At 37.6% G+C, this 24,826-nt stretch overlaps 1 protein-coding gene across 1 annotated transcript in view; it reads right to left on the bottom strand.

Annotated features, from left to right (window-relative positions):
- The window catches only part of LOC116292063 (tensin-3), a 47,473-nt gene that overhangs the window by 2,880 nt on the left and 19,767 nt on the right, over nt 1-24,826 (bottom strand). Inside the window, exons 21-32 of the mRNA XM_031699302.2 lie at nt 14,738-14,809; nt 10,767-12,071; nt 8,804-8,918; nt 7,950-8,165; nt 7,143-7,277; nt 6,014-6,198; nt 5,008-5,100; nt 4,103-4,231; nt 3,401-3,499; nt 2,713-2,790; nt 1,024-1,092; nt 521-689 (exon numbers count right to left, since the gene is read on the bottom strand). Coding sequence (XP_031555162.1) covers nt 521-689; nt 1,024-1,092; nt 2,713-2,790; nt 3,401-3,499; nt 4,103-4,231; nt 5,008-5,100; nt 6,014-6,198; nt 7,143-7,277; nt 7,950-8,165; nt 8,804-8,918; nt 10,767-12,071; nt 14,738-14,809 — 2,665 coding nt within the window. The remainder of the gene's footprint in view (nt 1-520; nt 690-1,023; nt 1,093-2,712; nt 2,791-3,400; nt 3,500-4,102; nt 4,232-5,007; nt 5,101-6,013; nt 6,199-7,142; nt 7,278-7,949; nt 8,166-8,803; nt 8,919-10,766; nt 12,072-14,737; nt 14,810-24,826) is intronic.

Here is a 24,826-nt window from a genome sequence, read left to right as displayed (position 1 = left end):
CATAGTTTTACGGCGCATGCGTCTGCAATCAAACAAAACAGCGGTCATTATCACATAGCGTTAAATATAATATTTCAGTGCCCCCCCCCCCCCCCCCCCCCCCCGGCCCCCCTCCCCCCCAAAGAGTTTCAGCTTCCGCCGCCCCTGATACAGTACGACATGGTGTAACATTGAAATGGCTTCCCATAAGAATGGTTATCGTATGAGTGGGAAACGTACGGTACTGACTTACAGCACATATATACAGCAGTACGACATGGTGTAACATTGAAATGGCTTCCCATAGGAATGGTTATCGTATGAGTGGGAAACGTACGGTACTGACTTACAGCACATATATACAGCAGTACGACATGGTGTAACATTGAAATGGCTTCCCATAGGAATGGTTATCGTATGAGTGGGAAACGTACGGTACTGACTTACAGCACATATATACAGCAGTACGACATGGTGTAACATTGAAATGGTTTCCCATAGAAATGGTTATCACCGCTAATAATAATCACTACGCACTTACTTTCTTTCGTTATCTGTTATAGTAATGCCCTCCCTCGTGACTCTAAAACTAGCTGAAGTAAACTTCGGCTCGGCAGAATAAGCAAGTAGACTTTCTACTGTCTTCTGGATGGCTGATGTTCCAGATAACATCTCCACACTACACTCGCCAACGAACATCAGTTTCATGGCTGCGAAGATTGCATTAAAAAGAATTAATGAAATTGTTTTCATTTTCCAGACCACATTTTAATCCCTTAAGAATAAGTGGATACTAAATGTTATCGAACCCTGAAACAACCTCTGGGCTCATCAAAGTCAGGGCACGGCTAACGCACATATCACACCCTTAAACGACCTCTGGGCAGATCCAAGCCAGGGCGTGGCTATCTCACAGTTCTTTAGGCGATTTGTACGGGTTATATACAAGGACGTTCAGTAACGCCTAATCTCAAGTTGTAGCAGAATATAATTATACTGGGGATTATAAGTAAGGTTAAGCTGTCCGTCTATTCTATCACTTACTATCGGTAGTGGGTGACTTGGATGACGAGCTCACCCTTCCATCTGGCTGGTCTGTTCCTGGAAGAAGATCTAGCAGGAAGAAAGATGATTTCAATGGCTTGTTTGATCTAGTGATACATTAATTAACTCGGTTATAGCCGCTCGGTAGCCTCAGGTTCGTGGTCAAGCCTCAGGGTCTTAAAATATCTGAATAGAAGGTGCAACACCTTTGTTCTAAAACATATTTGCAAATGGTTAGAATCGCAATGTCTCGGATAACCAAGTAAAATGGCGGTCTCATTCGAGCAGGCGTAGCTCAGTTGGTTAGTGCACAGCCTTCAGAGCTAGAGGTCCACGGTTCAATCCTCAAGGTCAGTTGCTACAGTATCGTATTGGATAGGATAGGATAGGATAGGATAGGATAGGATAGGATAGGATAGGATAGGATAGGATAGGATAGGATAGGATAGGATAGGATAGGATAGGATAGGATAGGATAGGATAGGATAGGATAGGATAGGATAGGATAGGATAGGATAGGATAGGATAGGATAGGATAGGATAGGATAGGATAGGATAGGATAGGATAGGATAGGATAGGATAGGATAGGATAGGATAGGGGGAGGCCAATAGCAGGCACAGATCATAGGAGCAGGCGTAGCTCAGTTGGTTAGTGCACAGCCTCCAGAGCTAGAGGTCCACGGTTCAGTCCTCAGGATCTTCATGTCTGTTTCAACTTCTCTCTGTTCTGTGTAGCTTTAGCTTTAAATACCCGTAATAAGGAGCACTGATAGTCTGAGGGAGTAAAGTGCGCACCTTCGGGCACTTCCTAAATGAGCCCTGGCTCGGGAGAATATTGCAACCGCTCCCATTTATTGCAGAGACGTTCAACAATGAGGGCCATAAGTTTATCAGTTGTGAAAGTCACTCAAGTCACATGCTCTCTAAATGAAGTAGCTTGGCTTTGCTTTGCTTTAGTTCTTGGAAAAATTGCTTATAATCAGTAGAGCGCATACAATAAATCCGTAAATAACTAATTAGTACAAAATAGCACCAATGAAACTATTGAAACCAATAGAAATAGATGTGTTTGGTGCTATTTAGTTTCTGTGCTATTTAACTAATATACGGTTTGCACTCTACTGAGATCTACTGAACTTACTAATTTGTGCAAATTTGTGCAATTTCTTACAAAGTTTTTCACTGATATATGGTAGAGTGAAGGCATTTAACCCGTGAAATAAAAAATACTCCTCAACGTGTAATAGAGTGTAAACAATATATCCGTGAAACTTTAGTGACACTAAAAGCACAAGTCCATGCAAATTCCATTGTATTCTATTGTTCAATTAGCACTATTTTGTACTATTTAGTAATTAGTGTTTCAGCGGATTAATTGTTTGCACTCTAGTCAAATAGACACAAAAGAAAACAATGGAATTAGGGACTACTAAAGTGTATTAGTCTTATATCTATTCTGTCACGGATTAAATGCCTTCACTCTATATACGTTAAAAAACTAACTAAATTAATAAAACAAATTTGTACAAATTAGTGCAAAGTAGTTTTGTAGGTCTACGGTTTACTGAGGTTACTAATTTGTGCAAATTTGTGCAAGTTTCTTACAGCGTCTTTCACGGATATATGGTATGCACGCTACTGCGTCGAGGACAACAGGCATATATACATATGCATATATGGTGGTTTACCTTCGCTGGGTATGACGAGTCTGATTGGTAGAGACAGCGGAGTGATCGTATGCTGGAAAATAAACGCTGACAAACTCCCTGAAAGGACAACAGTGAAAAAAGGATATTATAAGGGAAAATAAGTATGGAAAATCTAACCCTATATTTTTTTAAAAAATCAAAAAAATCAAATCAAATATTTAGGGACGTCGGTCCCCCCCGTCATTTAGAGGCGGCCACGTTAAAAATATGGCCTTTAAATTGGCCCTTAAATAATTAGCGAAATAGAAAAAAAATTCCATTTTAGACCACGTGTCATTCTCTTGACTATCGTCTACTTTGAGACACGTGACTAGAGTGATTTTACTTGCCACGTGAAACAAAATTGCATAAAAATAGCTCTTTTACAACAATGCAAATTTAATGCGCGCGGAGCAGATATACGAGCAATATTTGCTGTGCAACTTGCAACGCAATGACAACGCATAAATGTTGCACACAAATTGCGCGATTTTGTTGGCCTTATTACCACAGCGTAATGGACTCTTTTTAAAATTGTCTTGCATGTAAAGCTAAGCTGGAAATACAAAAGTAATGCAACAAATCCATCGAGAAAAAGTGTGATTTCTTTTGTGTTTTCATGTTAGCCTAGCATCCAATATATACTATTAAGAAGGCTGAGTAGGAATGTAGTTCGTAGATTACTCACCGAATACTGGTTCATTCGTGATTCCTTTGAGTTTTACTCCTTTCTTGGTGGATTCGATCAAAAAGTGTCGAATCAGTTCGCTTGATAAATCAACTTTAGCTGAAAGAACATCACAAAAAAGATTTCCCTCAATGAGCTTCACAATTTATCGATACCCTGAAACAACATCAGGGCTGACTAACGTCAGGGCACGGCTAACTCACAGATGCAATTGGCATTTAGCTCGTTACGTTTTACGGAGAGAGGAAAACTGGAGAACCCGAAGAAAAAACTCGTAAATCAAGGGAGAGACCTAACAAACTCTAATCGCATGTGATCATGAGTCCAGGAATCGAACCCAAGACCACAGAGGTGAAAGGTAAGTGTATTATTGCTACACCACCCTTGATTTTCAATTTGCATATCCAAACTTGTTTGGTTATAAGATTAAGTGCTTGTAACTCTACAGATATTTGCCTTATTACTTTTGAAACCATAAAAGAAAGACAAAAACACGAAACGCTAATCACTTTCCGTCATCTTTTTTTTTGTTTTGTTTTGTTTTGCCTCCTGGCAAGACGGCCGTCGTATCGTCGAAATAGTCCATTCACTTTGGTAGTCTTTTCAGTTGGTAACACAACAAAACCCCTCCTTTTACCACAAGGTCTAAAGGAATAAAATAGCCCACCGCAATAGAATGGTTCATGCAGAGTCACAACTTACTCAGATCTCCTTGAAGCACGTGAGGTGGAGGAACCGCCACTTTAACCGCTAAACCATAAGCACCAGGAAACGACTGACTGTCTCGTACAACAAAGTATCCTGGCTCTTTATCCCTTAGTATATTAATAGCTAAAATACAAATATTAATACAAGTTATGAATAAATAACAATAGAAAGCGCTCATACTTCAATACGGTCAGCGGTTAACAAATTAAACAAATAGCACGAAATCACATCACACACTCAGCACACAGGGTGCCCGTATCTAAAGTCTTTTCATTGCAAACAAACATTTCACATCTCAAGCCAATTTCAGCCAATTTTCCCCAATTTTTCTTGGAATTTAGCTCTGAATTCAATTTCTGCAGTACTCAGTATCTGGGCTGTTTTCGTTGCTTTCGTGAAAGCTTGTTTGATGATGTTGTTGACAACATCATTTTGTAGAGTGGGATGTTGGTGTCAAATACCTTAATATATTAATATTTTTAACATTTTGCCAATTTTTGACCAACCGACTTTAATTTCATTGTATACAACGAATCAGAAAGTCAAAAGTATTAATTCTAAACACTATATAATGAGAAAAAGCCGAACAGATAATATTTGTAATAATCTTTTTTTTAAGTTAAAAAAGGAAAACCATGTTTCGTCTAGCCAGTAACAGACATTACTATTCATTAAATCTGCAAGCGGTTTCTTTAAACTTTATCAACTTAAAGTTCAAATTATCTGGAAGGTTTACCCTGAATTTCACGTTTACAAAAATTGAATAGTAAGCGATGTTAAAGCAATGGTGTAGAGTAAAATAAACACAAGATGGCAGATTTGAGATTAACTTAAGTCAGTTTGCTTAGAGACTGATTTTAAAGACTGTTTTTAAACTAGTCGTAGGTAATATTAAATACCTTGTTCTCTGGATATATTTGGTTTGTACCAAAACTGTGAGTTATCTTTATCAAACTTGACTCCATGAGCGGGCGGGCTGTCCATAAACACCTCTGTAATCCAAAAAACAAGCAATCGTGTGTTTGTCAACATTTAGTTGGCTTTACAAGCAAATTCAGTGACGTAAAACAAAGTATAAACAGTAGGAAGAATGCTTCGGTAACTAAAGCTATCCACTGCATTTTTTCCTCGTGCTGGAGAAATAATTTGAGAATTTGTTGAGTCATTTTATGCCTTTTAGACATGCGTGCAGTTTTCAAAATGTTAAACTTAAAAAAAAACGTTCAAACTTTTGAGCTTTTCGTTGTCACTATAGGACGATGTTGCCGCTGTTATAAGTGGCATGTACAAAAAACTTGTAATATCTTACAACCATCACTCCCCGCAAGGGGCTTCCTCGCGATGTTCGCTCCACAAATACCACTACACTCAGGTAACATTTTTATTTTACGGAGGGAGGAAAAACGGGACCCGGAGAAAACATCTCTTGGCAAGGGAGAGAAAAATGCATCCAGCAAACTACAACCACATATTTTGCTCAGACGGGTATCGATCTAGAAAGCAGTTAGAGAGAGAGTGCCGTAGTAGTGCATGTCACCCAATTTACATGTCACCCAATTTACATGCCACCAACACAAGGCAGTTTAATGTCGTCATGAAAAACAGCATCGCAACAATATCAGCAAAGACAGCAACAACAACAACAACATCAAGAGCAGCAACAACAGCAGCAACGACAGCAGTAACAACAACAACGACAACAGCAGCACCAGCAGCAACAACAGCAGCAATAACAACAGTAATAACAAAAGCAACAACAAAGACAGCAGCAGCAGCAGCCGCAATAACAACAGCAGCAGCAACAAAAGCAACATTAACAAAAACAACAAAAGCTACCAGCCAATCAGGGGGGGGGGGGGGGATATTTCAAATATTTTGTAATGTATGACATGCCATGGTCCATACCATTAGACGAGTCCTCAGAAGACAGGCTATACGTTGATCCATATCCCTTATCTGAGTGATATGGGGATCTCTTTTTCCTTGGGGTGTTATCGAAGGGTCCAGACACAGATGATGAAGGAGTTTGAGGAGTGGCTGGTCTACCTGTGTTATCACCTGGAATATCGTCCCCTCTTGGCATCTCAAGCCTGAAAAATTAATACGCTTAGTCTAAAATGGCGCATCTAGGGCCAAATGCAAATCAAATAATATTGTGTCAATGCAAAGTATACACTTGCTCACTCTTTCTGTATTTCTTTCATTTCGGAGCGCAACAATTTTGCGGCATCAAATCATAAGAAATTACTGTAAAAATACCACGTTTTGACCCGGCCGTGCGCCATTTTGGACTTAGGTGTATAGGTGGACGGATATAAACATTGCTATGATGATGTTCACGTGTGCCAACCACTTCAACAATAGGTTGTGTGACTGCGCTTTATTGATTATTTATTAACCATCCATGTATGTTTCTATCTAGTATCATTTTAGACTTGAATATAGAGTTTCGCGCGCTGTTATTGGTCGAGCGACCAGTAATTATGAGACGATAATCACTGCCGGAGCGGTGATTTTGAGGTTTCTCAATGTTTGCCAGATGGGAGGTAGTACTAAAACGTTTAAAAATAACAATAACTTCTAATGAAATTTGTTTTTCAGTTAAAAGGTTTGCCCGCCGCCTTCACTACTGTGAGTCCTACAGGTCGGGTGGCGGGTTCGATTCCTGCTGAAGTTTTTTCTCCCTCCGCAAAATCAACATTTATGTGAGTTGAGTTGTGTGCTTAGAAAATTAAATGTAATAGGTAGTGAGTGAACTTTGTCCCTTTTGCATCCGTTCTTGGGGGATGAAGTTTAGGACCGACACTAAGCACGGCTGCAAAAAAGCTTTTCTGAGATAGCGCACGTGGTGCATCGTCGTGTAGCTTCGGTACAAACACTTTTTGTTCATCATTCCTTATATGATAATGTTTGTACCGAAGCTAGACCCAAATGCATCCTGTTTATCGAACTCAGAAAACGTCTAAGGAGACTAGAGTAAACTCAGATGGACAGACGGACGAACAAACAAAGAAAGAAAATGCATTCCACTTACTCCATGTCTGCCATCTCTGATAGAATCCCATCGATAGCATGAGCTTCAACAGGAGGGGCACCTTGATCGGGTTCAGACGATAAAACTGCCACCATCGATGGCTGATTGTGAATATCTTTAGATAGGACTATCGGGCTGCAATATGAAAACACGAATATGAGATCGCAGCGTATGGACGGAATCATACTAAAAAAAGAATTCCAAATCATTGTCATGGGAAAGACCCCTCGCTTTTACCGTATTCTATTTCTAGATCTGGGGCTCAAAATAAAAGAATTTTAAGAGTAAATGGTTTGAAATTTGTTGTGAAATTTGATCGTCCAGGCGAGTGTAGTCTTGAGAAAGACTGTTGTTGGTGGTGACTGACGTTTCGACAACCTAAGCGGAAGCCATCGGAAAAAAAGAAAGAATTCAAAAGACTTTTCTTCTCAAATTTCAAAACCAAACTCTTTTATGCACTTTTTTAATTTTTTTTTGACCCCCAGATTAACATCATAACCTTGATCCCCAGAATCGCCATCATATCTGAGTAGAGTGCTAGTTTGTTCTCTCCTGTGCTTCGAGGGTTTTTCTCCTGGTTCTCCAGTTTTCCTCCTTCCGCAAAAAATCCATAACAGGGGCGGCGGAACCGGGGGGACGTGCCCCCCACGAAATGTTTGGTGGAGGGGGGCAAAGATTTTCAGCTTCCGCCGCCCCTGACTAAATTGCAATTCGATGATTGAACGAGGGCCACAGGTTTGCTAACCATTAGGTATCCTCTCCCTAGTCCTTCCCCTTGTAAAACAAGGACGATAGAATTAAATATACCTCGGTCTAGATTCCTCCATCCTGGCTGTATGTTTCGCTGCCTGTATGTCCTCCACGTGAGCATAACCATCATCCTCATCCTTTCGGCCTTCACGCAACAGGCCCGTGGTCGAGTCCAGGGTCTTTTCACCTTGGGCTGGTTCTTGGCTTTTCTCAGCCGGTATGGTGAAGGTGATTGGTTGGCCGATCGTAAATTCTCTTGGCGCGTTATGAACACTAAAATGAATCAATAATTTTTTTTAAAAGATAAAGAAAAAATGTGAATACAGTGCTTCGCAATAGCACACGGTTTGCAGTACGTCAATCGAAGCGTTCTCATGACATTTTATAGGAACGTGCCTTTGAAAACTTTGTGTTTACCAACGACTTCATGGAAACACTTTGATTTGAATTCATCACAACCATATCTTGTCGTGGAGACAAATTGTAGGATTCCACACGTGCTATTAGCTATTCTGAGGTTGAGGAAAAAACTGCGTCGAGTCGTATTATTTAGACCTCGCTGCTCAAAGACTCGCGTCTCGGTAAGTATTAGAGAGTTTTAGATTGACTTTTTTTTCTCCCCGCAAGCGGCAAACGTGACCACGTTTTCATAGTTTTCCTGTATTTTACTTTACCTTTTACAAACCTTCTGACCAAGCGCAAATACTCTTTTGTTTTTCTACTACTTGGACTTTTTTGCGATTCTTTTTCAGTAATTTAAAAGAATTTTTTACTGGTCAACTGACGTTTGACGTTTGCCGTGAACGTAAATCTAAAACTCTCTCTTCCCCGATATTCACTTCGCCTTCGGCGAATAATTGCTAATTATATATTATATATTATATTACTAATAAAGGAATGACCATACATACAATACTGGTGCACTTCCAGCTGTCTCGCTTTCTTCGGTGTCTGCTTTTGAACTAACGCCTTCATCAGAGCTCTCCTTATCAGTGACACGATCCGCCAACATCTTGTTCGCGATTTCTGTTCCAATAAACACAAACAAGTTAGTAGTCGACAGAAGATTTATTATTTAGAATTATTGTAAGGCGTTAGCACGAATAAAAGCGAAAACAAACAGAAACAGAAAGAAGGTTATATATATTTTAGTAAACGGCAAATCAAAGTGCTGCATTATTATTAGTAATTAATAGCGCTTATTAGTGTTCACAACACCTTCTTATCTCATACCTGCCATCATCACATAAATTCTAACCTTCAAGCACAGTAAATGATACACAAAACCTCGCTGACGCGCAGGGCTAATAGACTCATCACAACTTGAATTTTAAACTCATTCTTTACACGCTAAGCAGAATGCGATTTGATTATATTGTCCGTCTGTTTTAGTGCAAACCAAAGATGCATCAAACAAAAGAAAATGTGGAAGCTTGGATGTTTGACCACAATATGACAATATGATATCTTGACTTTAAAATAAACCACGTTCGAGATATTCAATTTCTACGACATTGAGGCTCTCCGGAATACGATGTTTCAAAGTGCATTCGATGATCAACCCCAAAATGATCAGTAGATGTAGTGTTGAAGATTCTATTTTAACGTTGTCGAGTAGTGAACTGGATAGCATTTTTACCAAAATTTTCTTCCTATTGAAGAAAGGTAGGAACGTCGTATGTTGTACATTATTTTATTCCTACCAATAAATGCATTTGGTGATCGAGGTCCTCGTACCACACATGAAGTACCATACGTACAGTATTATACCATACTAAAGCCTCGCAATAGTCTGAATTTTAAGTATTACTGGAACAGACACCGTGCGCGTATTAGTAATATGGTGGTTACCGTAAACATATTGTAATAAATTACTTTGGTTAAATGAGATGTGTCAATGAAAAAACTCCTCAAATCATAGGCCCCGTCCACACGAATCCGCAAATTTTTGTATCCGCAATTTTTTTTTTTTTTTTCGGATACGAAAATGTTCGCGTCCACACGCAGCGTATTCCAATCGTTTTCGAATCGTTTTCACTTTCCACACGTATCCAGAAATTACTAGATCCGCCCTGATGCACGCTAGTGCCTAGTTCCTTTGACGGATAGTTTTTCTTATTGAGCATGCGCAAAATCGTGTTTACGTCAGCGTATTTGAAAATTTGCGGATACGACCGTCCACACGTATCCGTATTCGGAGCGTATTCGAAAATTTCCACTCTGGAGACCGTTTTCGAAAATTTCCGGATACGGATACAAAAATTTCCGGACACGTGTGGACGCAACCCGTATCCGCAAAAAAAAAATTCCGAATACAAAACTTTCCGGATACGTGTGGACGGGGCCATAATTATGATTTTTATATGCACGCCCGTATTGGAAATCAGCTTTGGTGTTTATGCTAGCGTGGTTAAATAAAGTTTATCTATCTATCTATTACTGAATTAGGTGTTACATTTTTTGTAACGATCAAGCAGAACCTGTGCGAGTGAAAGAACTCGTTAAGTTGTCATGGGAAAAGAAAAGTAGGAAAATGAATGGAAGAAAAGAAATGAGAATTATCGAAAGAATAAAAAGACAAAACGAACGAAAGAATCGATCGAACGAAAGAATCGATCGAACGAAAGAATCGATCGATCGATCGATCGAACGAACGAACGAACGAACGAACGAACGAACGAACGAACGAACGAACGAACGAACGAACGAACGAACGAACGAACGAACGAACGAACGAACGAACGAACGAACGAACGTTAACGAACGTTAACGGACCAACGAACAAACTAACGACGGACAGAATGATCCAGAAACGTATGAAGTGAAAAAGAACGAAAATGAATGATAGGAAAAGTGGAAAGGACGTTGCAGTACCTGCATTCTCAATGGAGTCAGATCTGTCTCTCGCGGCTCTAAGTTTCCCGACAAACTCCGGGTCCATTTCACTGTCCGACATATCCTTGGGTCCAGGGTTGGTATTTGAGATCTTTTGCGGTCTTCCGCCAATATATAATGTATTTGAGCTATGACTTAGTTCCCCGACAGCAAGAGACTTTGCATTGTGCTTAGAAATCTCGTCAGAGATATCAGACGGTGACTTACTGACCAGGCCAGGCATTGGTACAGTGCCTTTCAGAGGCGGGTTGCGCGGCGCCGGAGGCAGGGCAGGAAAAACTATTTCTGTTAAATATGCAACTTTTGCGGCTACAGTCCCCTTTTTGGGAATCTCATCCTCGGGTCTGAGTTCCTCGTCTTCTAAAGTGCCATTCTGTGCTTGTGCAGACTTCGGTGGGTTATTGTTAATATCCGAACGAGCCGCACCCACCCCTCCCTTACCGTTATGTTCATTAAACATCACCGGAGCATTTCCGATCAAGATATCGTTGTCTTGGTAACCGTTTACTCCAGGTTTCTCGTCTCCCGCCTCGTAGGACTGGCCTACTTTAGTCTTGTAAGGAACCACGACTTTCGAAGCGTAGAACGTCGGCGACAACGACCTCTCGTGTGTCTTTAGAGCTGGCGCTTGATGTAGCTTTTTCGGTGTACTGGTATTTTGAGGTGAGCTTGGGCTCCAATTATTCCCGTGTTCAGGATTTCTACGGTAATAATCAAGTCCATTCTGGTTATTTGACTGCGTTCTCGCCACTTTTGCCGGCACTGCATGTCGCTCGTGGTACTTCTCCGTCGCACCGTAGCTTGCAGTCCTCCTCAGAGGTGTTGGTGGATTTAGACTTTTAGTGGTTTCTGGCTTAGCACTCTGTATCGGTGCAGAGGATAGCTCTTCAAACGTTAACGGTGTCGACTTGTTTTTTCCTTGTTGTATAGTACTATCTAAAAGATCAGAGCACTCTCCAAGCTCTTTTAAAAGTTTATCGATTGATTGAATATTCCCGCCAAAATCCTGTTCCATGGCGACGTCTCCGTTGGAATTCAGCTTGTTGGAATTTCTGTTGTATTGATATCTGTTCAGAGTGGCTGTTTCTTGAGGGATACGTGGATCGTGTTTTGGTTCATAGCCTTTATTTAGGACAGCATTTCCATCAAGTAGTTCCACACCGTTTGACGTCCTTGAGTGAATGCCACTGTCTAAGCTGTAAGAACGAATCTGCTTTTTAAGTTTCTTGTCGACTTGGGCATACAAGCTGCCATCAAGTGGTCCTGGTATGTACGATGATGGACCTGTTGATGGAATAAAACCGGTTAAACTGGTTAGTACTGGCTTCAGTTTAGCACTACGTACATTAGGAAGCGCGACGGTAGTGAACTTTGCTCCGGGGTCTCGGGTTCGACTCCTGGATTTGACATCGCTTGACCCTTGATTCGAGGATCCTTTTCGGTACTAGATTACCTTCTCCGCCCGAAATAATATAATAATCATAATAAAATACAAAACTTTTCTAAGTTTGTAATTTGTTCCCCATCTCAAATTAATCTCAATGTCATCTTTTTTGCGTCCAAATTGGGCTCCCTGTAGTCGGACCAAGAAAATGAGCGGGAAAAAAAGAAATGGCAAACGCGTCAACAGAACTATGAGGGGGAAAATGATTTTAACTTTACGCCCTTCTTGAGAAAAATCAAACAAAAAAACCTTAATTTTCGTAATCGTAATAAAATATCCGTCATTTCAACCAGATTTTCTTATTTTTTTCACTTAAACAGGAGTCTTAGATATCTTTATAACTACGAAATACGGAAAGGATGACGCCGGCTCAAATGGTTTCTTTCTTGATTGTGATTGGATGGTGATTATTTTCGTGCGCTTTGATTAGTTACGAGTGGAAGCCATTTGACAGTAACGACAGTGTAGTTTTTCCACTCTTCTCAGCTGAGAGGATTTTAAAACTGATAAGAAACCACTTCAAAATGAGAAAAGATAGACAAATAATATATCAAAACACCTGGACAACGACTCTTGACCTTCTTTTCATCTCGATATCAAATTTTAGCATAATTAAAAAGAGCCTACGAGTTTCAAAAAACAAGAAAAAAGTTTAACGTAAATAAGTGAGCCTTACTTATTTTTTCACACATTTAGGTTTCATTTTTACTGAGTTAAGATTCTACTTGGAATTACTGGGGTCTCTTCGATCGTTATTAAGCATATTAATTTTGTTTCAGTGAATTCAGAGTGAAAAATTTAATATTAACTTATCGTGAAGTTTGTCACAAAAACACTTAGACTAGCAGGATGTAGTGCATTATAAACAGCACGATATCTGTTGAGATTAAGTTCTTCTTTTTCTGTATCATATTTTGGTGTCGATAAGTGTCTTTAAGAAACAACTTGTCTTAGTTTCCTAACCTTACTGGCTTCCGCTATAAGAATCCGTCTTAACTCCTTTACGTCAAAAGCGAAATTAAAACTCTATGATAGCATGGTTAAGCTCTTGCGTACAAAGTATCAAAATATATGTACAAAATAATTATGCAATGACAATAGCAAAAAATTATACATGGACGAATATCTAAAACTTGTCAAGTTCAAATAAAACAATATGAAGCGAATTATATTCTCGAGGTTAAAGACAATGTTTTGGAGAAAAAGAAAAAAAAATGCTTGATTTTCGTGACAAATTATCGTGTTTCTTGTATCACAAAGGGGAGGAAAATAGAGATTACTAAAAACGAGTTTTCTAACAGGTTTTTAAAGCTGTAGTTAGCTGTGACTTATGGTGTCCAACAACAGATTTAAAAGCATATTTTGTAAAGGTAAATAAAAGTCAGAGAAGCAAATTGAGTAAGGAAAAACCATGAAATAAGAAACGCTTGGGGTATTTTATGGCCATAATTGATAATTGTGGTCTTAATGTACAACATTAATTAATGTCGTCTGTCGTTGAGACCTTTAACTTTTTCATGGACAACTTCTAAGCGATTTTTTTAATAAATCGTCCCAATGACTCCAAGATAAGATGACAGACATCAAACATGCCATACAATATTTCAAAACACTCATTTTCGCTCCAAAAGATTCTGTATTATTATATTTTAACTATCTTGTCCTATCTTGGACATTTAGGTCATATATAGTTAAGTAAACGTTCCGTTTCGGAAATTTTGGCTGTTATTTGGTCGCTGTAAGTTAGAATATTTGGAAAAGAAATGGTGAAAAAATGTTACAATAGTATACAATGCGTTCAAAAGATGGAGTCTAGTATTCATATTGCCTGTTAACCAATTAGGGAATAAATCTATCAAACAACAAAGTTATTTTAATCATGAATGATTTAAAAACAATAATGATAAATATTAGCAAACAGAATAATAGACATACTTTCAATTAGAAAGGAAAAAAGCGAGCTTAAAGTGGCCGACAAACATTTTGTGTGCTTGAATTGTTTTTATTCGTTGTGCAAGGTCACGCCACGGGTCTGCAGATCACTTTGCATCAAGAACCTTTATATTTCACTATTATTACTACTTGTCCGGCTAAAATGGAATAAAAATTATATCACAGACCCATTATTATTTTATTAATTATGGATTATTTGGTTGTTGGATAATACTAGAAATATTAGTGAGACGACAGATTGTACAGCGGATTGTAAGAATCACTATGCGATGCTGCAGTTTCCACAACTAGCATCTTCAAGCAAAACCAAGCAAAACAACACCGTTTGTCAACAGTAATTCATCATATTTCAAATAAGACAGAACAAGATATGTAAGTTTGTTTAAACCCGTTCAAGGAGACGGTTTTGGTGAAAAGAAGGAATAAAGAACGGCTATCTCCGATAAAATCCCCGGCAAAGCTAATACATACGTTAACTGCGCGATTAAAAAAAATCGCGGTTTCAAAGGTATAAAGAGTTTAGGAAGTCGATTCTTTCCTTTCAAATACTAACCAGAAAAGCTGCTTGAATGTCCACTGTATCCTATCTTGCTTTCCTCTGAATTGAGCTTTGAATTCAAAGGTTCTGAAACAAAGAAACAAATACCTTGAATAAAGAAAACAAAGGATGTTTTTGGTAAAGATTAGCCATGGTTTAAGAGTGGAATGCTTGGGGAATATTTTTTCAAATAACTTATATTAATACGTACGATTTCGGTAAAAATAAGCCATGCTGTCGAGAACTCTTTGCTATCCACAAAGACGCAAACCACATAACATGGTATCTTAAAATTTCGCTATTTTGTCTACGAAAAAGCTTAACACATCGAAATAACGCGCGAAAAGATTAGCGATACAAACTAGTTTTAGATTACGATGGACAACGAATTGTTTCAAGTTGATTCTTGAAGATATGGATTGTAGAATTTGAAGCATTCATGACATATTTTAGGAAATTCACCAAGCGAATGCAACTCTACGCGAAAGGTAAAGAGTAGATGGAATGTGAAACGCGTTGTTCCATCGATGACTCACACTTATAGCTCACCAAGTGATAACAGACAGACACGACTTAAGAAGAAATCCAAAGTTCGGCTGTTGGTGAATGCAACTTAACCAGTAAAAACAGAAACTAGCGTATTACAGGGTTAAAAGCCAAGGTTCTCGCCAATAGTTTTGATGCAATTCCAGCACATTTGCGTCTAATTAAAGCAACAAACGATGGCCATGTTGGCGAGAGATTCACAATTCATGGAAGCTCTTCACCCATACCGATCACTGAGGATCCAAAGAGTCTGTGATTGAGTTACTCGATATCTCATAAGCTTAGCTAGAATTACCCATACGTTAGTTTAAGGCGAAGAAACACGCGCCAGATTCAGGCCTCCCACATCAAATCAAATTCAAACCAATATCGGCTGTGCTTGCCATTAAGTTCCCAAATACCAGAGAGATAAAGTAGCGTCCTCCGCGCGTCTCAACAACGAGTGCACAGCCGAAATCTGTTGGCGCTTTTTTTTGACCCTACGCACATTGCTTGAATATTACTACTTATTTCATACCATTCCCATCGTATAAGATATCCTGTGCTAATAAACGCAAAGCGACTGTATCAGCTTACAAGGTTTCTGCGAATACGCATTGGTATAAGAAATTTTACCCATTTTCTTGCTGCCTTGATTGAAACGATAGAGAGGAGGGGACGCCGCAGAAAGCGACCCTGAGAAATGAGCCACATCTCTAGGACAGCAGAACGAATGCCTGGTCGTTAGGGCCATTTTATAGTTACAGCTACCACGCGTTATTCGTGTGCATTGAGCATCACAGACCAGTAGGACTTCAATGAATACCAAAAGCTCGTTTAGATGATCACAACAAAAGCATTGTCAATCTAATGATGACCCTTACATTACCTTGGATTATAGCAGAAGTCTCTATTGATTCTCGATTTGCGGGTCTGATAAGCCAGAAAGATGCAATCTCTTTTCAAGACTTTTATCAATCGATCCTTGGAAATTCCATCTGGTACTGCTACAGCTATCCAGAAAAGGCTAGCACAGAAAGATCTTGCTTAATGTAGGTCAATTGAGGAAATTTCTGTCGGTTTGATTGAACCGTGACGAACATAGACACTTGTGGTATTAATAAGTGTTCGCCAATAGAAAACGTTACCTGATATAAGTTAAGAAAACAAAGCCTTGATGGCTAATGAGTGTAGCAATCAACGCGTTTCGTTCAATACTGCTTACCAAGTCCCAGGTCTTATAAAATCTCTTTGTAAAAATTTTCGAAAAAGGAGAAAATTCCCAGAGAAACTATTGGAAATTTTCTGTTAATTCATAGGGCCTGCTCAACCTCGAAACTAATCAATGAGAAGCTAGAAAATTCTTTTATGATCGGTTATATTTACGAACACTATAAAAAGGATATCTAAAGACATTCTTAAGCAACGCTCACAAGCAATTTTAGTTTCAAGACTTTCAACTTAGGAAGCAATTTAAGACGATCGAAAATGGAAAAAATATTTTAAAAATGAAAGACTTAGGATTGCCGGATTTATTCGTAGCTTCGCATAAACCATGATTTCGATTGGGTGGCCCACAAATGACATCCGGCAAGCGTTACGTGAAACTGGTCAAGTGTTTCTGTCCAGTTTTAATGCTGTTGACCTCATGGAGAACAGAATAACAGATAAGAAAATAAGGTCAGGGCTTTGAATGAAGAGAATGCAGCTCTAGACTCTAATCAAAAATCCTATCTTCATTCAACCAAGACACGCGTGTATTTGTTTTGTTACAAGAAGGGCGGATAGCTCTAACCGACTGATAAATCTTATCCGGTGGATAAATTTATTGGATCTATAACATCTATATATATATAATGATATTTATCTTCTTGTCCGAAGACTTTGTTGAAAAAGGTTGTCCACATATCGATCCCACAAGGCTTTGCGATATCTTTTTTTAGTAAGCCGATGGAAAAAACTGTTATCAGGACTTCTCCTAAATTTTCAATTAAAAGGCGTCATTTTATCCAAAGTCGAATCCAGAAACTAGTGGAAGGATTAGCTTGACGTAACATTATTTCTGCAGTCTTAGCTGAATGTAATAATATTTTTAATTCAATCTACCCCCTCCCCACGTGATTTCAAACCAACATGGCGGCTATTTTTTGCTATTTTATTCCTTTCAAAATGATTTGTTTGATCCCTGGACTCAGTATTACATGTGAGTAAATTTTGTTCTTGATTCTAGTTTTTTTTTCGGATTAAAACTTTTTATTTTTAGAACGAGTATCATGGCGTCAATCAATACATAAGCAATTCTGAGAACAACAAGATAGGATTGATCCATTGCTAGTGATAACAGGAAAAAAGCTTAAAGGTCAAAGGAGTGTCTGTGATACAGTCCTTTGATATCTGCCATCTAATCTAAGATAATGCTCAAAACAAATAAGATACCATCTTTTAAAAAGAGGGGGGAAAACCGCATACGAAATCTATCAGCACCGTTGTCAAACGTCTAAAACAATGATCGCGCAGAGACCTGGGTCGAGCTCGTATTCTGACGTCACGACCGAAAACAAAAACCGAAGGGAGACTTTGGTAAATGTTTGTATAAAATAAGCATTCATCATCTTGCAACGATAAAAAATAACACATTATTTATATAACACATATATAATAACACATTAGAAAATAACACATTATTTATAAAGGTGTGGAAAATGTGAAAAACAGAAAAAAAAATCCTTGTTTTTTCCCACGTTGAGTATACACTTTGAGTAGCAAAAAGCAAAAACGTTCTGTGCAAGAAAATGGAAAATGGTTCCAATAACATACAAAAACAAACAAACAAACAAACAAAAGAAATGGACTAAAACAAAACAAAAAACAAAAAAACAAATGGACAAAAACAAACAAACAAACAAAACAAAAAGGCCCTATAGCCAGTTTTCTTCTACGTATATTCAAGACGTCGAGCATAGTGTTTCCCTATCCCGACTTCGTGGCCGGTAAATTATATATATATATATTTATTTATTTATTTATTTATCATTATTATCAAATGAAAAACCCTACGTCGAAGAATGACTGTCTCAAGCTTCTAGAACTATATATAAAACTATCATACAGGATCTGAGCTCCTGACAGGACTCTAGCTTCATGCGCCCAGGATTAGCAATCGTGCTTCAACGCCAAATCGTGTGGAAACTTTTTCAAAAGAAAATTTCAAAAATTATAAGTCAGAGACAACCAATTTACCTTATATATGGAGTTCTATCTTTCTAAATGGGATTTCGTGTAGACAGGCAGACAGACGCAAATCGAATCATGAGGTTGGCAGCCATATACAAAACTACGGTGAGTGATTTCACCTGGGATTTATAACTGAAAACGTCTGTTACCTATTAACATCTAAATAAAATAATTAAGAGTCGGACATTTACCGATGTCCGGCAAGACTAATTACTGAAACAATGGCATGGAAAGAGGACTTGAAAGAATGAATGAATGAAACAACAGATGAATGGACGGATGAATGAATGGATGTAGAAATCCCAATCAATACGTTACTAACGTTGTTAACTTTACATGATCTATTCCAAAGATTTTAGTTGAAAAACAATCATTCCACGCACTAGTAAAAAATGTAAATAATTCGCGAATCTTACAACTTTCTTTTTATCGCCAAGAGATTTGTTAAACGATTCATTTTTCGTATGTTTTCAATATTTCTGGTCAACCACAAGGTCAGCTAGATGTTCCTAACATGGAATCAATTTGTCAAGAGACGAACCTGGTTGTTTTGTTGACGTGTAAACCATTGAAAAGAACAGACGAGACCGCAACCGAACCGGCTCAAGACCACACGTTAACCGGAAAAAAATTAATGTACAGTTTTGTCTAAAAGGCTTAGTATTGAAGGTTTTCCAGCTTTCAGTTGTTTTCATTTTTTTGTTACAAGTTGCGTTGCATGCTGCTTACTAAGCTTGAAAATATTATTTTTCGAGTGTGAATCTTTCGCCTAAGAATCGAATTCCATGTCAGCTGTAATGTAGGTCTACAACATGGTGTATATGTAATTAAAAGAAATTTCATCTCTCCATTTTCGATCGATTTATAACGGACGAAAACTTTGAATGCTTTGCAAAGTCATTGCTTTTGTAACTTTTACGATAACGCGATCTGAAAAGAATTCGAATCGTTCTTGTACGAACATTGTGCCTGAGTTTAGACTTACCCCTTCCTCCCACGCAGGTGAAAAAAAGAGAGAAAGTTTGAACCCAGAGGGGAAGGTGTCGGGTACGTTGTACGGTAGGTATGTAATGAATCTTAATTATATAAGGAACGGTGAACATAATATGGGCGTTGTCATATCACGGTACTTGATCGATGCATTACAGTAAGAGTCAAATATTTATACACGATATGATATGATGTGTACTCTGATATAGGTGGTCCTTGCATATGATCTATCGTTAATATGATAAACATCTTGTATATTTTTTGCGAAAGAATGGTTCTGAAACAAGGTCGAGCTCAACTGATTGGAATAAAAGTTACTGTACTCTAACACAGCTTTGAGTTACTATACTTCACATCGGCTTACAATTGATATAAGAGACACGAACTATGATAAAGAGGTCAAAATGCAAGCAGTAAAGTTAATAAAATAAATCTAAAGATACGCTTATTGAGAGTAGAATCTTCCTTGAGTCATAGAAAGCCGGTTTATATAATACTCAACTTATTGAAAGCTAAACCTAAATAGACTAAATGAAAATGATAGTAGAATCTTCCTTGAGTCAAAGAAGGGCGGTTCATATAATATCAAACTTATTGAAAGCTAAACCTAAATAAAGATAAAAATGATACCTCAGTATTGATTCCCTCTTGGACAAGCACCGCACAATTGAATGGAATGCTTCGGACGAATATCTTACAGAACTTGAGCGAGAAAACTTGGCATTCTCAAACGCCAATCGAGACAAGAGCCCTTGACTTACAACTCTGTTGTAATGTGTGAGAGATACGTAGAAGGGCTAGTCTAGGATTAATAACATTGTCACTCTAGGGACGAGCCTTAGGGGTCGGAGGATTTAGAAGGAGATCACATGTTTCAGCTAAAATGTTCAGAGGAATCAAAAGGGGAACACCCAGTAGCAACCCGCTAATAAGGGGGATCATCAAAAAATATTCTTGGGTTTCATGTTACTTCATAGCGGCCATATTGGTTGACGAATTATTACTCATAAGCTTCTCTTGTTAAATCAACCATCATGGCGACTGTTTCATCGTTATTTATGTCTCAAGGGATTTTGGGGTTGCATCCCCAGGAATACTTCCTCTGGGGGGAGGGGGAGGAATAAATCAGTTAATCTTTACGACGTTGGAGCAAAAATCCCCCGACCCACCTCAGGTGATAAATAATGGTCGGTCATAGAGTAATCCAGTACCGCTCGAAAGCTGGATTTTCATTGCTCCCTAAGTACAGTACCGCTCTTGTAAGGTTAGGTTTAGTGCTATTGTTTGGATGACCAATCTATTGTTTTTTAATCAAATCATGTAACTCGTTCCGAGCGGTACGGGCTGGCTCCGGTCATATACCTAAAAATACAGTATTAATACTTCTGATCCTGACTTAATTCAACTTCTGTGATTGGCTTCTTTAATAGTAAATGCATTGCTTTTTGAATACCAAAAGTTTGCCCTTCCGGGTCGAGCTGAATGACTGCTCGATGAACATATAGACGTATGGCACTCCCTGATAGATATTGATACTAATTAATGCTTATGGAAGCACTCCACTTGGCAAGACTAATATAATGGTGGCAGGAAATTGTTCAGTAATATTGTGATGGGTGGGGAGGAACGCCCTTTGGCGTTGTCACAATCGTAAGATGTCGCAAACGTGGTTTGTAATTTAAGTACGTCAAAGAATCAGCCAAGTAAATAAACAAGTTAGCATAAGCTGGAATTAAAATAATAACGATAATCTGCGACCTAATGAATGAACGTACGAACAAAAACAAACAATATATAAAAACAAAACATATAAAAGATGCACAGAATAAATTCCGGAAAAAAAACATAATTTTAAGATAAAAAGCTTCAATAAATCTATTTACGGATGCCATAGATTTTTAGTTGATTAAAGCGCGTTCACAGTTTTCCCGCCAATTTTCTGACCATGCGCATTACGCTCTCATCTCAGTCTTGACTTTGATTGGTTAAAGTATCAAGATTAAGACTACAGAACTCGACTACTTCCGGGAATAAAATTTGTAAAACTACACAAACTAATTTTGATTTATGAAAAATATTTTGATTAGAGATTTTCAAAAAATTTCAAAATATGGTAATTGTAAGAAGTGACTGTGTTCTCGCGTTCATAAACCCGTTGCAGAACGTAATATCCCTATATGGCAAATCGAGGACAATGACCCTAGAGGCGAATTCTTACAGCACAAAACACTAAAGTTACACTTGAATCTAAACATCATTACGAAAGAAAAGGAACACTTCTAAAAATGGACAATCCCAGCTTGAGCATTTGTGATATGTGCATTCCAGCCACGACTACATCGGATGTTGTTCTTATTGATTTTTGAACCGGAATTTCTTTGGTCGTTTGTCAACAAATAAGACAAACTACTTAGAGAACAGCATCTTTCGCGTCTATCAGACTGCCAAAGCCAGTATTTATATCTATTTGAAGAGACGTCTAAATTGTTAAAATATAATCCTATCAGACGATTTTGAAAAGGATATGAAAGGGCAAAGTATATTTAAACAAATCAAAACACGGACAGATTGTTGATGTACTTGTTGAATTTTAACTAATTAACTGACTAAGGAGATTCTTAATAACATTATGGATTATTGATAGAAAAGATTAAAACTCTGATTCTAGTTTTAAATAAAAAAAATAAAAAAAAGGCAAATATATAGGATAAGCTTTCAAAAAAATACACTAGACAAAAAGGAAACATTACAATACTAAATACAGATTAGTTCAGATGTATGCTTTGTTTTCGTGTGATATTGCTACCAATTTCCAAGTATAATCCAACTCAGTTCACGTCAACTCACAAAAGCCTTAAAAAAATCGATACAACTCCTAATTTTCATAGTGAGCAATATTAGAATGCTAACGAAAATATATCCATATAAAAAGGACGAGTTCCAAAATTTTAAACTATATTTTTTTAGATCAATTTTTTCAAATATAGAAGCATGTCAACAATTCATTAGCATTTCCAATTATCCTTTAAATAAATATTTTTTATTCGATAGTATGAAGTAGGAGTCTATTATTAGGAGTCTATTCTTTCTAGGAATAGTTTTATTAGCTTTTTTTTTACCCCACGAGGTCAGTGTAAATAGAGCGAGCAAGACAGAATAAAATATCGTGGATAATAATTGCTTAATAATAAAAACTTTTGCTTGGAGTTTTGTAAAAGTTCTGAAATGAGTGAACAAATACCTCTACTTCTTATGACTCGATGTTTTGAAAAGAAAAAGAATAAATATGATATAATAAAGCAAATAATCGAAGGTTTCAAACGAACTATAGTTATTTTGAACATCCTAATGAATAATGTTAAGCTTTTTCCGAGTTTTAGCTTGTTTACGAAAGGCTAAAATCTATCAATTTACCCTTGAAAGTATCAAAAACTAAGGTACTCAGAAAAACAGTGATTCATAGTTAATTAAGTCTGTATTTTTGGCTACAATAATTTATAAACTTAGGTAAATTTAAGATAAAAAGAAAAATAGTGGTTACGTACGTACAGACACGAATAATATTGGTACGAGGCGACCAGACGTTTGTACAGGAAAACCGCAGAATAAACCTTGATTAGTGACCGTATTAAGTTCATTTAAAACAACAACCTTGCTTGTCAAAGACGAGGAGCAAAGTTTTCTTAAACATGAAACAAAATATGAAAAAGTAAAAGGAGACCTTACCAAGGTGATGATGGCGTGCAAGACAGATAACATTCGTAGTTTTCTCGAAGGAAAGACAACTTGGTGGGAAAAAATGATAAACAACGACGAAAATAAGAAAGACTTTCGAGTTTCTTCAGTGAGTTTCCAAAAGAACACAAGTTCTTGGCCAAAATGACGCCCCGACTCAGTTCTTATCTGTATTATTAGTGAGTTGTGCGTGTCAGTGTTCTGTACACAGATGAGTACTCCTTTTCCACTTCACTGGACAATCAAACACAAGGCCAAAGGAATGTGTTAATAATGTGTCGCCATGAAAAGATTTAGATTAGTTCATGCGTCAAGTCTTGGAGCCAATGAAAAAGCAATCTTGCCTATAAAGGCCACGCGGCTGCAACGGTCTGGGAAGCCATAATAAGCTTGCCATTAAGTAACCTTTACAGATGTTCGGCTTGGAAAATGATAGAAAACGATTTTTAAAACTGACATTAGTAAATTAATGGTTTGGTAAACAATTGGAGAGAAAAGGAGAAGAAGACGAAGAAGATAGCTAGAGTCGCTGGCTGAAGGCCTACGTTTTTGAGATGAAGTTGAAAACGACGGTTTGTCAGTAGCCGGAAGAAGAAAAGGAAGGAAGGAAGGAAATGAAAAATTAAAGTGCCTATCAAACCTACAGGATATCTTCCTGATTTCAAAGCCCTCATAAGATAAATAAGAATGCCCTTTACAATTTTTTTTTGTTTGTTTGTTTTTTGATATCTCTTTTTTGTTGTTGAGATATTAAATACAGAAATCATGCACTATTACCATTATATGTTTCTGTAATTTTGAGCTTATTCTCACAGAGATATTCTCTAAAAGAAAGTAAAAGCCATTCTTATTTATTTCAGAAGGGCTTTGAAATCAGGAAGAGATCCTGTATGCTTGAAAGAAAGAGAGAAAGAAAGAAAGAAAGAAAGAAAGGAAGGAAGGAAGGAAGGAAGAAAGGAAGGAAGGAAGGAAGGAAGGAAGGAAGGAAGGAAGGAAGGAAGGATAAGGAAACGTTAATCACTCTAGTCATAATGAAGAAATGAATTATTCACACTTGGCTACACTAATTAATTAAATAGGAACGCCAGAAGGCAAAAGCAGCCTGGAAAAACTCACTGAACAGCAAATAAAAAAACGCTAGAATTGTCTCAAAGAAAATCAAAAACAAAAAACATCCGTCAAAGTTTCTCTATACACAATTAGCAAGACATACAATTGTAAACATCGAATAACTTTATAATTTATAAGCCATTTGACAGGAAATTGTAAACATTGAAAAGTGTGTCCAATATTAACAATTGTTTTCCGGAATGAACAGACCACACAAGCATTTCTATTACACAAAAGACCACGAAAACACACTGAAAAACAATTCAAATTGCTTTGATTTTTCACGAAAGTCAACTAAATCAACTTCTTGCACTATAAACAAGAGATAAAAGTTTCAAAAACTTTACTGGACGAAGTAATGTTTTACAACTTTTTTATCAAATATAGTCTTACTTCATAGTTTTTTTTCCTCTCGAATTCTTTAGTTACGACAACAAGAAAGTAAAACAAGACACAATACAAAAGCTAACAACTGTAGTGATAGTACTTCACTTCTAGTCTTATGTCAAT

Source organism: Actinia tenebrosa, unplaced genomic scaffold (genome assembly GCF_029948245.1).
Source record: "Actinia tenebrosa isolate PJP-AT-01 unplaced genomic scaffold, QUT_ActTen_1.0 PGA_scaffold4__44_contigs__length_22323623, whole genome shotgun sequence".
In the NCBI taxonomy this organism is placed as follows: Eukaryota; Metazoa; Cnidaria; class Anthozoa; order Actiniaria; family Actiniidae; genus Actinia; species Actinia tenebrosa.
The sequence above is the reverse complement of the archived record's forward strand: the minus strand, read 5'-3'. Positions and strand labels throughout refer to the sequence as shown.